Source organism: Antennarius striatus, chromosome 20 (genome assembly GCF_040054535.1).
Source record: "Antennarius striatus isolate MH-2024 chromosome 20, ASM4005453v1, whole genome shotgun sequence".
Lineage (NCBI taxonomy): Eukaryota > Metazoa > Chordata > Actinopteri > Lophiiformes > Antennariidae > Antennarius > Antennarius striatus.
This window is the reverse complement of record NC_090795.1, coordinates 17,636,597-17,650,412: the sequence shown is the minus strand read 5'-3', so window position 1 is coordinate 17,650,412 and position 13,816 is coordinate 17,636,597. Positions and strand designations below refer to the sequence as shown.

Here is a 13,816-nt window from a genome sequence, read left to right as displayed (position 1 = left end):
AGAAAAAACATGTTTGTTTGTTTCTCTGTTCTAACATAAATCCTTTTCATTTGTCAGGTTATTAAACCCACAGAACTCCATCAATCAAGGATCAAACTATCAATCAATAAAGAAAAATAACATCAGACACAAGTTAGGACATTAACTTTGTAAGCACACTTTTGACCTATTTATTTTAGACACTCTGACCTTTTATGCTCTCGTGGGCCACATAAAATGATGTGGAGGGCCACATTTGGCCCCCGGGCCTTGAATTTCACACAAATGCTTTAACACATCACTACAAACAGTGATACTAATACACGTATTTAGTCACCTTTAGTCCTTTTCACTGTGTAAATACGTCTCAACCGACATACGTGTTGAGTTGGAATGTTTAACTCATCTGAATTAAATGAAAAAAATGAACGATGATCTTATAACTAGAATGTTAATATTATTGAAAATATATCTAGAAAAACAGAAAGTTCAAAATGTGAATGTCGGATCACAGAGGCTCTGTTATAACAACCGTTGTCATGACGACAGATGGAGGTACAGTGGTCTGCATGAGGGTTCAGGCTGCACACAATGGAACCCTATCATGTCCCCATCGCTCCCAGAGGACCTCACTGCATCTGTGTGAATAAACCCTCACTATTCACGCCTGTCACCAGAGTGATGTAGCGTCACAGGCCAGAGTGTTGACATCCTGCTCCTCCTGACCTCTGACCCTCACAAAGGACGCAGCCTCCCTGGACACAGATCCTCCTGCTGTTTGACAGTTGGGCGCCACAAAACATCGCCTGGCCCCGTTGACATGGGCATTAGGAGGGACAATGGGGACTGGGGGGCCCCTGTGGAAAACAAGATGTAGTGCAGGGACGTATCACCATCACTAATCCTACATGACTTAACTTTTCACGCTGAAAATGTCGGCTTTGATCGGTTATATCTGAATACACCTAAGGCTCGTCTCACATTGTGAATCGGTTCCAGGAGACGCGACGTAAGTCACAAAAAACGGCTTGAGTTGAATGAACTCGTCTCCAGGCTGAAGTGAAGTTAAAGTTTCCCCGTTCTGTTCTCAACTTTAAATATAAAAGTATTTTCAATAACATCCGGTTAATATAAATCAATTTTAAGATTACAAATTATTGAATATTATTGCCGAATAAAATTTTAAAAATTTTTGTCTGGTTTTCAGCTGCTTTTTCCACATTGCGGGTCACGGGGGTTCCTACCAGCTGATATTATGATATTATATGTTTTTATTTTGACTTATTGTACAGTAACGTGATATTATGTGTTTTTAATGATTTACTAGTGATTTACTGATTCCAATATTTGTGGAGGACAGACATAAAGTGGAATAAATTGACGTAATTTTCTGTTAAAAATTTCAAAATATTCAAGTAAGAATTTTCTTTTTGGTAACATTTAATTTCCCTTTGGTAACATTCTCTATTTCCCTTTGGGGATTATAACAGCGTATAAAATTAAAATGACATTTTTAAAAAAATTAAACATTTATGTGAGTCAGGAAGGACATTGTCCTCAGACTGATGTCAGACATATCACTCAGAGATGAACATGAACATCCTCCCCCCACCCACAGAGAAAGGAACACCCAACATCAGGGCTCTCCAAACTTTTTCCTGTAAGGGCTACATAACTTTCCCCTTCTGTGATGGGGGGGCCGGGTCAGCTTGTAACAGAAAAACTGTGTAAAAACTATTTTCTTTCTTCCAGAACCAAATATTAATCACCTTTCTGATTAGTATGTCATTTGGGAGGGGGCATAGAAGTCAGTGAGACTGTATGAGGGGGGGCATTTTTCAGGTACTGTTTAAGGGGCCGTGTGAAATGAGGAGGCGGGCCACACCCGGCCCGCGGGCCTTAGTTTGGAAGCACTGGCCCGAAGACTGAAAATAGAGGGAAATATTCTGACACAGTTTTAGTGACCAACGCCTTCTGCGCATGCTCAGTCCAGAGAGAGAGAGAGAGAGAGAGAGGGAACTGGGGGCCCATGGAGTGTGTCCCCCCACCACTGTCTTCCATGTCTTCTTGTCCACGATGCACTTTAGGACTTCAATAAGATGCGTGTGTGTGTCCAGATAGTCTGTGTCTTCCTGGCCGCCGACTTGTCCTTCCAGCCGCTCCGAGCCCAGGGTGAGTGTCTCCGGACGGTCCTCCTCCGACGCGTCCCGGGGAACCGGGGAACTGGTCTGGAACTGGTCTGGAACTGGTCTGGAACTGGTTACCGTGACAGACTCGGTTACCGTCCTCACTAACTAGCTGGATCCGTGTGTGGGTCGGTCGTCCCCGGCCTTGGGGCGGTCTGGTCGGGTGGGTGTCAGGCTGGTGCCCTCCACCAGACTCCGGTCAGGATCAACACACTTCTCCCCATCCTGCGTCCGAACAACCTTCATCTCGTTACGAACTCGTCGCTGACACGTTTTTCTGTAACACCGACGTCTCCTGGTGAATTCGGCTGCTTTAAATGTGAATTATTTTCAGTGTAATCTCCGGGTTGGAGCCCGACCGGAGCCCGACCGGAGCCCGACCGGAGCCCGACCGGAGCCCGACCGGAGCGCTCTCTGCCGCCCAGCGCGCAGCGGCGCAGCGGGACGGGAGGAGAAAACCTCCCGGGAAAGTTAGAACCGGATCGGGTTGTGTTTGTCGGGTCACCCCGAATCAAAGAGGAGCCTTCAAAGATGTCAGAGGATTTTTAATGGAGACGTTCAGGACATAGTGGTCCCAGAGAAGCCCGGTTCTAGTCCGTCAGTGGGGTGGACGTTAGCACGACGCGCCTCCGCCGCCCTGCGTGACGCGTTTGACCCACGAAACCGTTTCATCCGGCGGGGACGAGTCTGGCCTGTGCACCGGTACCGGGACCGGACCGGGACCGGACCGGATCGGGTTTGACCGGGAAAAGGAAGGGTGGAGCTGACATACCGGTCCGGGTCTGGAACAGCAGGGAGGACTCAATATCCCAGAGTTCTCTGCGCTCACACCTAAAGGAACTGAAAGTTATTGAATTACATGAGACTTATTGATAGGAGAATTATTAGTATGTGATCATGATTGTTTTTAATGGAGTGTAGTCTGTGTGTGTGTGTGTGTGTGTGTGTGTGTGTGTGTGTGTGTGTGTGTGTGTGTGTGTGTGTGTGTGTGTGTGTGTGTAACAGCAGGGACTTGTGAATTGTGTGAGAGCTGCCATTCGGACCTTGTTGCCACATTCTGGGGCCATTTGCCTCCAGGGCCCTTCAGCTGTCACTGGTTTGCATGATGCGTGGACTCTGTGCGTCCCGTGTCTCCTCCACAAGGCATTATGGGTAGGGGTAGAAGTCGGACGAACGCGCTGGTGGGGAGGTCTTTGATGTTCCGTCCACATGGGTTCAGGATGTGGATTTGCTCGGCCTAAATATCGCTTTGTGGAGTTCTCTCTGTCTCACATCTGCCAGCACATGAAAGGGGCCCGGCCCTCAGATCCCCATTTGGGGTGCACATTGTCTCCAGAGTCTGGGGACAGTAATAAAGGTCCTACAGATTCCTGAAGGACATATTAATAGCCCCATGTGCCAAAGGGTGCCCCAAACTCTCCTTTCTTTCCCCCGTTAAGTCTCCCTGAACCTTTTCTCCGTCGTTTCGTTGGGTTGGTTGTTGGTTCTAGCCGTGAGAGAATGCATCTGGAACCAATTTGAGTCGTCAAAGCAGACGGGGAAGAGGAGGGGAAGGAGGGAAACGAACAGCGTTTCCATGTCCACTGCGAGCAGCCACGGGTCTGAGTCCCACAATCCTAATTACAGCTTTGCGAATAGAAGATTAAAGTGCGGCTTACGAAATTGAATTAGTTGGTCATCGCTGAAGCGCCGGTTGAATTTATAATGGTTTTCCAACCGGTTCCTCATTCCCAGTGTTTTGTTTCGGCTAAAAATAAAGAAAGAAAGAGAGTTGGTTGTGAAGAGTTTGGCTCGTTGTGGACAGATGGGTTCTATCTGGAACATTACTGGGCAGTCTCCAACCGCAGACGTGTGTGTGACCCGGGTCCCCCAACGGCTCGAGTCAACAGGACCTCATGCTTCCTTCTGAATGGACTGGTCACATGTATTGAAAAGTTCTCTACACAGTAATAGTTTTAAAGGCAAAATTAGGGGTCAGTTTTGTCTTGCTTTTGTAATATAAAATGGTAAAAACAATAGAAGGTCACCCTAGAACAAGAAGAAATAAAATTTTCCATAATCCAAGGGCTTGAAACATTCCAGAAAAAAAATAGAATTACTGTCGTTCCTCCGCAGGAAGTCTAATCCTCATCCCGACACGCCCTCAGCTGAAACAGGAGTCCACTAACAAACAAGACGTAAATCCAACTTTGTCTAGAGAGAGAGTTGACTGCCGACACCCCAGTTTAGATAGACATCAGATAATCAAAATAAGGTCCAAGAATCACGCCGTGACAGAGCTACTTGTCTGGTGTCTGGCGTCTATGGAGTGGCCTGTTGAAAATCTAACAAATGCTTGAGCTAGGCATCATTTTAAATGCCAACAGAGCTGAACAGTGATTTAGTGGTTAGACTAAAACACCATCTAGAGGGCAACGGACATGGAAATGTAAATCCTTGAAAACATTTTTTATTGTCTTCACAGTTTTATTTTGTTGTGTATTTCCTTCTTTGATTTAGCTGCTAACTGTTAGTTGTGTATTAGTCTTATATATTTTAGTTTTCTTTTTTTGTTTTGTTATGTATACTATTGTGATCGTTGAAGGGAAATTAAGAGAGAACACTCAAGTATTTTGTCAAACAAAAGCAGTTAATGCGTTCCAGGAACCACCCGCAAAAGCAGAATTCTGCTATATAGCGACAAACTATTTATTTTATTATTTACATAATTTAAAAGTTTCTGACACCCCCCCCATGCTGATATTAAACCACCTTCTATCTGTATTACCTCTAAAACACTCTGATAGACTGTTTAAAGCACTTTGGTGTCTCATGGAAGTCCGAGACTCACAGAACGTAGTGCACTTCAGGATGCTATCAGCCAATAGAATGCGAGTACGGTATCACATGACTGCCTACTAAAAATCAGCAATGAGGTGAAGCCGCGCGTGCTGATACTCGAAAATTAAACAACTGACGAACTAAACCACGTAGGCGTGTTCATAGAGGTGAAGACTTCTTCATGAGAGCTTTGTGAATCCAGTGAATGAGAGTTGAAGGTAGAGAACAACACAACAGGTTGTAAACTTTACAGAATGTAAACTTTACAGAATGAGTCTCAAAGTGATGATAAACAGATAAGTGTGACGGAACAGAGACGGCAGCTTCACCCTTCCATCACCGCCCAGCGCGGTTGACTGTGGGGCTGAAGCATCACCAGCAGCCCCGCCGGAGACATGTTCACTGCCCCTCTGGGGTGAATAAGAACTAGAAGGGCACATGGGCAACACGCCTCCATCCAGGCTGCGTTGTGACAGTAATTATCTGCAGTATATCTACAATGGTTCCATGTCATCTGCGTCTAATGGATAACAGATAACGTCTCCCATTCATAAACATACAAATCAAAGAGTGTGAAGGAAGGGAAGGAACACAACATCTACAGTGAAGACAGGCTGGGCCACACTGGAGACATGAAGACAGGCTGGGCCACAGTGGAGGCATGAAGACAGGCTGGGCCACAGTGGAGGCATGAAGACAGGCTGGGCCACAGTGGAGACATGAAGACAGGCTGGGTCACAGTGGAGGCATGAAGACAGGCTGGGCCACAGTGGAGACATGAAGACAGGCTGGGCCACAGTGGAGACATGAAGACAGGCTGGGCCACAGTGGAGGCATGAAGACAGGCTGGGCCACAGTGGAGGCATGAAGACAGGCTGGGCCACAGTGGAGACATGAAGACAGGCTGGGTCACAGTGGAGGCATGAAGACAGGCTGGGCCACAGTGGAGACATGAAGACAGGCTGGGCCCCAGTGGAGACATGAAGACAGGCTGGGCCCCAGTGGAGACATGAAGACAGGCTGGGCCACAGTGGAGACATGAAGACAGGCTGGGTCACAGTGGAGACATGAAGACAGGCTGGGCCACAGTGGAGACATGAAGACAGGCTGGGCCACAGTGGAGGCATGAAGACAGGCTGACGGTTATGGAGACACTGGTCTGCAGCTCGGGGGTTGAACAGGACTGGAGGACGGGGCTGTTGAGGACGGAGATGGTCGACATGGCGACCATATGGAAAGAAGCCACGCCCGTTGTTTAACCGGCGGTTTCTAAGGTTACTTTTGTTCATTTTTATAGTAAACACATTAAAATGGTTAGTCAGAGTAACAAGCTGCAAATGTGGAGGTCGTGTGATCTGACAGCGACTTCACAACAACACACACAACAACCTTCGCTCTTTGTCCGGAGGTGGCGTCCATCACGGAGGAGGAAGCTGTCAGGGTTACGTTTCATCAGAGGTCTCTTTAAACGCTCCTCCAGGTTAAGGCTGGATTTACCACGACAAACTGGCTCACATGTGAGGCAGGTGGGGGTCAAGATGTTGCTCAGGGAATGTTTCTGCTGGATTAGCAGATGTGTTTCTTGTGTTCTAGTTATGTTTTATATTCTGGTATTGATTGATTGATTGATTGATTGATTGATGCTCAGATCCCAACATGCAAGATGACTTTTACTGAAGCTCCAAATCAAACCCCTTTCATGCCTCTTTTTGACCATTATTGTGTCATATCCCATCACCCCCCCCCACAGGATACAGTAGGTCAGCTGTTCAGCCTCCTGATGCTGCTAATCGAATATGAAGTGAAGGGCAGGACCCCCCACCATCTGGAGGCACATGTGTGTGTGTGTGTGTGTGTGTCTGTGTGTGTGTGTGTGTGTCTGTGTGTGTGTGTGTCTGTGTGTGTGTGTGTGTGTCTGTGTGTGTGTCTGTGACTGTGTGTGTCTGTGTGTGTGTGTGTCTGTGTGTGTCTGTGTGTGTGTCTGTGTGTCTGTGTGTGTGTCTGTGTGTGTGTCTGTGTGTGTGTGTGTGTGTGTGTGTATCATCGTGTGATTCGCTGAGTGTCTCCAGGTTCTTTCAAAGACACACCAGAAAGTGTTTTAACTTTTCATGCCATGAAATAATGCGTACAATTTTTACAGAGGAAAAACTTAAAAATTTAGATCTTATTTCTTAAATATGTAATTCAAATAAAAAACACGTAAAAACAATAATAATAATAATAATAATAATAATAATAATAATAATACCACTGACGTCCGTCTGTCCACCAAATGTCTTCACAACTGTTGCAGATTAAAACGTGAAACAAAAAGCACATTATTCAGGCAGCAAAGGGGATGAAAATGAGATGATGACCTTGAGAAAACTGGGTCAAGGTCAAATTTCAACTTTTGTACTCATCGTGGATTTTTAGTAGGCAGTCATGTGATACCGTACACGCATCCTATTGGCTGACGGATTCCTGAAGTGCGCTACGTTCTGTGAGTCTGGGACTTCCGTGAGACACAAAGTGCTTTAAACAGTCTATCAGAGTGTTTTAGAGGTAATACAGATAGAAGGTGCTTTAATATCAGCATGGGGGGGGTTCAGAAACGTTTAAATTACCATAAATAATAAGATATACAGTTTGTTGCTTTATGGTGGAATTTGTTAATCACGTGTGATTCCTGGAACACGTTAACCGCGAGAAACGAGGGCGAACTGTAGACCTTTTGATTTACACGTCTCTGAAATGCGATAGAGTCACTAAACAAATAGCAACAATTTCAGGAAGCCAGAAGCACAAAAATGTGTAGGTCAGGGTCAAATGTTGAATTCAGGGGTGTCGCAGGATGTTGCAGTCTCTGACTGTCTAGTATCTGTTTTATTTCTGTGCCGATTCTGAATGATGTTTGGTTTTAAATGACTGGATTCTCTCCTCCACATCTATCTATGAGCCACTCTTGATGCTTGTCGAGATGCTTGCCTTGGTCACATGACCTTCTTAAAGGAGATGCTCCGGCCGCTAACACAGGGTGTGGTGATGGAGGGTGTGGTGATGGAGGGTGTGGTGATGGAGGGTGTGGTGATGGAGGGTGTGGTGATGGAGGGTGTGGTGATGGAGGGGTGTAGGTGGAGGGTGTGGTGATGGAGGGTGTGGTGATGGAGGGTGTGGTGATGGAGGGGTGTAGGTGGAGGGTGTAGTGATGGAGGGTGTGGTGATGGAGGGGTGTCGGTGGAGGGTGTGGTGATGGAGGGTGTGTAGGTGGAGGGTGTGGTGATGGAGGGTGTGGTGATGGAGGGTGTGGTGATGGAGGGGTGTCGGTGGAGGGTGTGGTGATGGAGGGGTGTAGGTGGAGGGTGTGGTGATGGAGGGGTGTGTAGGTGGAGGGTGTGGTGATGGAGGGTGTGGTGATGGAGGGTGTGGTGATGGAGGGTGTGGTGATGGAGGGTGTGGTGATGGAGGGGTGTCGGTGGAGGGTGTGGTGATGGAGGGTGTGGTGATGGAGGGGTGTGTAGGTGGAGGGTGTGGTGATGGAGGGTGTGGTGATGGAGGGTGTGGTGATGGAGGGGTGTCGGTGGAGGGTGTGGTGATGGAGGGGTGTAGGTGGAGGGTGTGGTGATGGAGGGGTGTGTAGGTGGAGGGTGTGGTGATGGAGGGTGTGGTGATGGAGGGCGTGGTGATGGAGGGTGTGGTGATGGAGGGTGTGGTGATGGAGGGTGTGGTGATGGAGGGTGTGGTGATGGAGGGTGTGGTGATGGAGGGGTGTAGGTGGAGGGTGTGTCGGTGGAGGGTGTGGTGATGGAGGGCGTGGTGATGGATAATTTGATTAGAGGCTTCTTTTTTAATTGAAGTTGTGTGTTCAGTTTCAGATTTAAATAATGCTCTGATTCTAATGTTTAGTTCGTCTGAATTATTGATTTATTGATTTTGTTCTTCATTACTTTGCCTGGTTGTTCATTTCCACAGTAAGTCACGATAAGTAAAGACAGAGGTTTGGTCAGGACACACTTCAGCAGCTGTAGACTGACTGGAGATGGATGTCGTTGTCGTCTCTGTTGCTGATGTCAGCGTGAGCGGCTGGCTGACGTTATTCTTCTGTCAGGAACAAATCAGAGTTTTATTCACCAGCGTTTCCCCTGAGACGTCCAGAGACGGCGCGTGAAGCCTTCAGGGACCTAACGTTAACAGACGAATGGGAAGGTGTCGTCTCACCTTCAGTCACCAGATAGTCCTCTCTCTCAAGGCCTGTTGGCATGACAACCGCTCTTCCATTAAATGGTAAACTTTGATTTTGTGGGCTCCACAAGACAAACTTAAATATTATTAAAGCACAAAGTTAACAGCTGTGGCAGCCCCAGCCCCATGTGAACAAACCTATTGTGTTTCATCCCAGCGGACAGAAGCTGTAGAGAAACAATGGCTGGCTGTCGCTTTGGGTTACCAACTGTTGAGTTTGTGAACGCTCATCCAGAGTTGATCCTTGGGTGCCGGGCCGCACAGAAAGAATAAATACCTTACATTGCTTGGTTGTTACAGGGGACTGTACAAAAAACATATATATAGTGTATATACATGATTACTAACAATGAGTGACAACATAATAATTTCCCTACGGGGATCATTAAAGTGTACTTCTTCTTCTTCTTACTTCCGTTTTATTTATATCGGAATCTGTTTTATTACCTGATTCTCTCTTACATCCGTCTACATCAGTGGTCCCCAACCACCGGGTCACAACCTGGTCACGGGACATTAGATACGGGGCAGCATTGAAAGTTTGACTTTCTTTTTTTTATTGATCACCAGTCTAAAGATGTTTTATTTTGAAAAGTGACGTCTGTGCTGAATGACGCACAGACGAATGTGTGCGTCTGTCCCGCTAGACAGGTCTGGGTCACGTGACAGGTTACCAGCAGTTACCCCTAAATTACGCACCCACAACTCCTCCAGTATTCTGGATTACAGTCAAGGCAGATTATCCTGAGATCACCCAAAAAGAATCTTAAACCGTGCTTCCATTTCCAACCTCCTGTCTCTGTGAAGTGGGATTTTCTGCAGTGACCGTAAGAACACCAAACTCCTGTTACCCCTAGATCAGTGATCCCCAAACAGTAATTATTCTTCTTCTCCTTTGGGCTTTTCCCTTCAGGGGTCTCCACAGCCAATCAGTGTCCTCCATCTAACCCTGCCTTCTGCATCCTCTTCTCTCACACCAACTACTGGGCTTGCACTAGGTAGTAAGACCAAGCCACTGTGGCTCAGTGTAAAAGAATTGAGTTAGCCACAAAAAGCCACATCCTGTGTCCAAGACAGCGGCGCAGCACACTGACAACCAATGTGGGGCGTAGGGGGGATACCCCCCCACAGGGCGGGTACGGGGGGAAATTTTTTAGAAAATGGGTTTGTTTTCCTGCATTCTGAGGACAAAATCTTGTGTTCAGTTTACCTCCAAAAATCCACTAAAGCCAACAGCTGAAGCTGAACTCTCTTTATTTCTGTCCTACTTTATGCAGGAATGAATGTGAGATTCAACCATTGAAAACTTCATTCACTCTGTGAAGATACAGTCATACAAAATATTACTCGATTTTTACTTGTTGGTTTTACTGAGACTAGAAGACATTTTAACTTTGACCACCACCAACACCATTGGTATGACATAGTTTTTTTTTTTTAAAATTTGATAATGATTTTTCATTTCAATTTAAAAACGCATATAAAACATCAAGCGAGGTGAAAACACATTTACATCATCGCTGGTTATTCCTGCTGGTCAGAGGGAACAAAAGTCTAAGACTACAAACAAGTATTGATAATATCTTTCATTGACCTTCTGATCGGTCTGTCACCACTCCTCCCCTCTCAGCATTCACCATTTGTTGTTCAATTGGAATGTTAACGCAAAATCTACTATAAAACACTGGATTCTTAATTGATTTAGATCAATCGACCTCGCCTTGTTGTACACCAATTCACGGGTTCAGCTTGTAAAAATAGAATCATTTTGTTTGTCATTGGACAAAAGGAGGTCATGACTCGAGTGCATATTTAATGATCGGGAGCATTCGGGTCACTTCGGTTATTTCCGTCGGCATGCGGACATAGCGGCGCTAGCTGAAATAGCGGCGCTAGCGGAAATAGCGGCGCTAGCGGAAATAGCGGCGCTAGCGGAAATAGCGGCGCTAGCGAGCGAAAAAGTTGTAAGTTTTAGCCTTCTTCCGTAAAAATAAGAACACCACTGTGGTTACACAGGCTAAAAACCTTGTAGCCAATCTGAAATTTACTTCGCCTATGGCGAAGTGGCGAATGGCTAGCGCAAGTCCAGAACTACCTTCATGTCCTCATTCACTACATCCATAAACCTCCTCTTTGGTCTTCCTCTAGGCCTCCTGCCTGGCAGTTCAAAACTCAGCATCCTTCTACCAATATATTCACTATCTCATATTCACTATCTCACATATTCACTATCTCATATTCACTATTCCCCAACAGTAATTCTCATTATTGTAATTATTATTATTTGATTGACTTGTCCACCCTTTCATTGGAAATGATCAGTATTTCTCCTAAACCACATCAGTACCGTCACTTGAATCGAGTTTTTAATAAAATTATGTCTTACAATTATTTCGTTCACAGAGATGTTAATCAGAAATTTATGAAAACAAGGTTGTATATTGTCTGTTAATGTCTGCATTTTATATAAAACCACTGCGGATGATTTATTATTAGACTACTGCTGTCCTGGCGTCATTACCGGTTATCGAGCAAATGAAGACCAGCCCGTGGGCAAAAAAGGTTGGGGACTGCTGTCATACTACATACAATACGTAATACTACATTCTACATACAGTATGTCATATTAGATATAGTATGTTATACTACATGCAGTATGTCATACTACATACAGTATGTTATACTACATGCAGTATGTCATACTATAGTGTTTTTCTTTAGGAATCATTTCTTTAGGAATCCATGTGTTTTCTTCAGCACAGATAGGTTTCTTAACTGTTGTCAACGGGCCTCACTGAGTCAGACTCCCGTTTCCAGAACATTCAGAGCGTTTTGGGCCCAGAAATGTTTTGTTTTCTAGCTCAGAAACTGATGAGACTTCTGGTTTACCTGCTTGGCTTTCATCGTAACCAACGATGACTCTCTCTACGCAACATGCTCTTCTCAACCATTAATGCTCAGCAGTGTGGAATATCTCAATTAATCAATGCTCAGGAAGTGACCTTTGACCTCTATCCATTACCTCCACCCCCCATCCCACTACAGCCTTGTGGAATGCAGGAAGGAGAGCGAATGCGAGGGGGTTCTTGGTTCAGGGGATGTAGGCCTGTGTAGACTCCTACGCTGGAACTGTCACTGCAGCTCATTCTGTTCAGTGTTAACGGTCGATGTTTATTCACCAGCAGCAAACATGTAAAGCCGAACTGATCCACGCAGCGCTGTCAGATGTGTTCATCTGCATCTGTACAGTTTGACTCTACAGACTCTGTTCCTTTAATTTGATTATTTTAGTTGCAGAAATGCAGAACAAATGGACTCAGTGGGAGTTTGATCACCTCACCTCTAAATTCATAAATAACAAGCCTCTTTTCTGGAATTCTCTCCCGTCATGATTGACCTAGAGATACGTGAGTTTTCTGTTTGTTCAGGAGGAAAGCCAAACAGTTTTGTAGAAGAACGGATTAACCAAGCATCACTGCTAAATTGTTAATTCTCCCATGTTGTAATAGTCAGATTTGACATCAGTTAAACTCTAAATCCAATGATTAACCGGTGAAGAGTTAAAGGCTGTGCTCAAAGCTCCTGGTGGTCCTGGTAGCATCATCCAGCCTACAGTAGCCTGATACTGGAAACGCTGTTTTCTACTGTTGCTTTGTAATTCACCATTTTATTGGTATGTGTTCTTCAGTCCTAGTCAGCTGGTGTCTCGTCTGTAGTGCTACTGCTGTGGTCGGGCATTAGTTTTCAGTCTTTGGCCACCAACGAGGGCAGAGCGCAGAGAATGAGAGGAATCACTGGTTGTTCAGCTGGACTGAATTTGTGCTCAAGAAGCACCGTCAAAACGCAGCGGAGCACACAGAGGGCTCTCTTTTTTGGTCTTTTCCATTCATGAATATGTGATAATAAGGTGAAAGTAGCTGGTAAAAGTGATTCTAGACCCCCTGGATAAGAAGTGGAGTAAACTTGTGTCCTTTTCCAAGGTACATCTTCTTTGTTGTGTCTGTTGGCATTGACATGACAGAGAACACACTATTGGTCATGGTTTTTTTTGTCTGTATTCATGACTTTTTTTCTTAACAGTGCTGTACAAATTGTTTCACATTCCTTTTTTTTAATTTTAGTGACATTAATTTTAGTACTAGTACCCAACCCTGGGCATTTGTTGGACCAAACAAATACTTTGCACATCTAAGGAAGAAATTCCTTCACATTGACTACATTTCAGTGCTAGACAGCAAAAAGTCACAATAGATCATATTTGCCTGTTAGTCAGTGTGCAGGAATTTCTTTTTGTGAGGGTTAAGACCTTGTTTGGGTGAGATCTTGTAATGGAATGGATTTCAGCCATTAGATGTCAAGAAGTAAGGAATGCAAATGTTCAACAGTGTGTTTCTGTGCTTCATGCTAAGGAAGATGGCCAGCAGTAGTCTAAAATACAAGCAGTGAGGAAAGACACTGTGGTACCGTACAACTGCTCAGGAGAAGGGAACAGATGATGGAATGTCCACAGACTTTAAAGCTGCTTCATGATGTGATCAAACAGTGTTGGATACTTCTGAGCATCATTCCAACCTTCACTATCTCAGAATGGTTGACATGCAGCACACTGT

The 13,816-nt window shown here is 45.3% G+C and overlaps 1 protein-coding gene across 1 annotated transcript in view; it reads left to right on the top strand.

Moving 5' to 3' along the window:
• The first annotated feature begins 1,426 nt into the window (after positions 1-1,426).
• Positions 1,427-13,816, top strand: part of reck (reversion-inducing-cysteine-rich protein with kazal motifs) — a 50,667-nt gene continuing 38,277 nt past the window's right edge. The window contains exon 1 of the mRNA XM_068343852.1: positions 1,427-2,151. Within this exon, the coding sequence (XP_068199953.1) occupies positions 2,079-2,151 (73 nt within the window). The 5' untranslated portion in view covers positions 1,427-2,078. The remainder of the gene's footprint in view (positions 2,152-13,816) is intronic.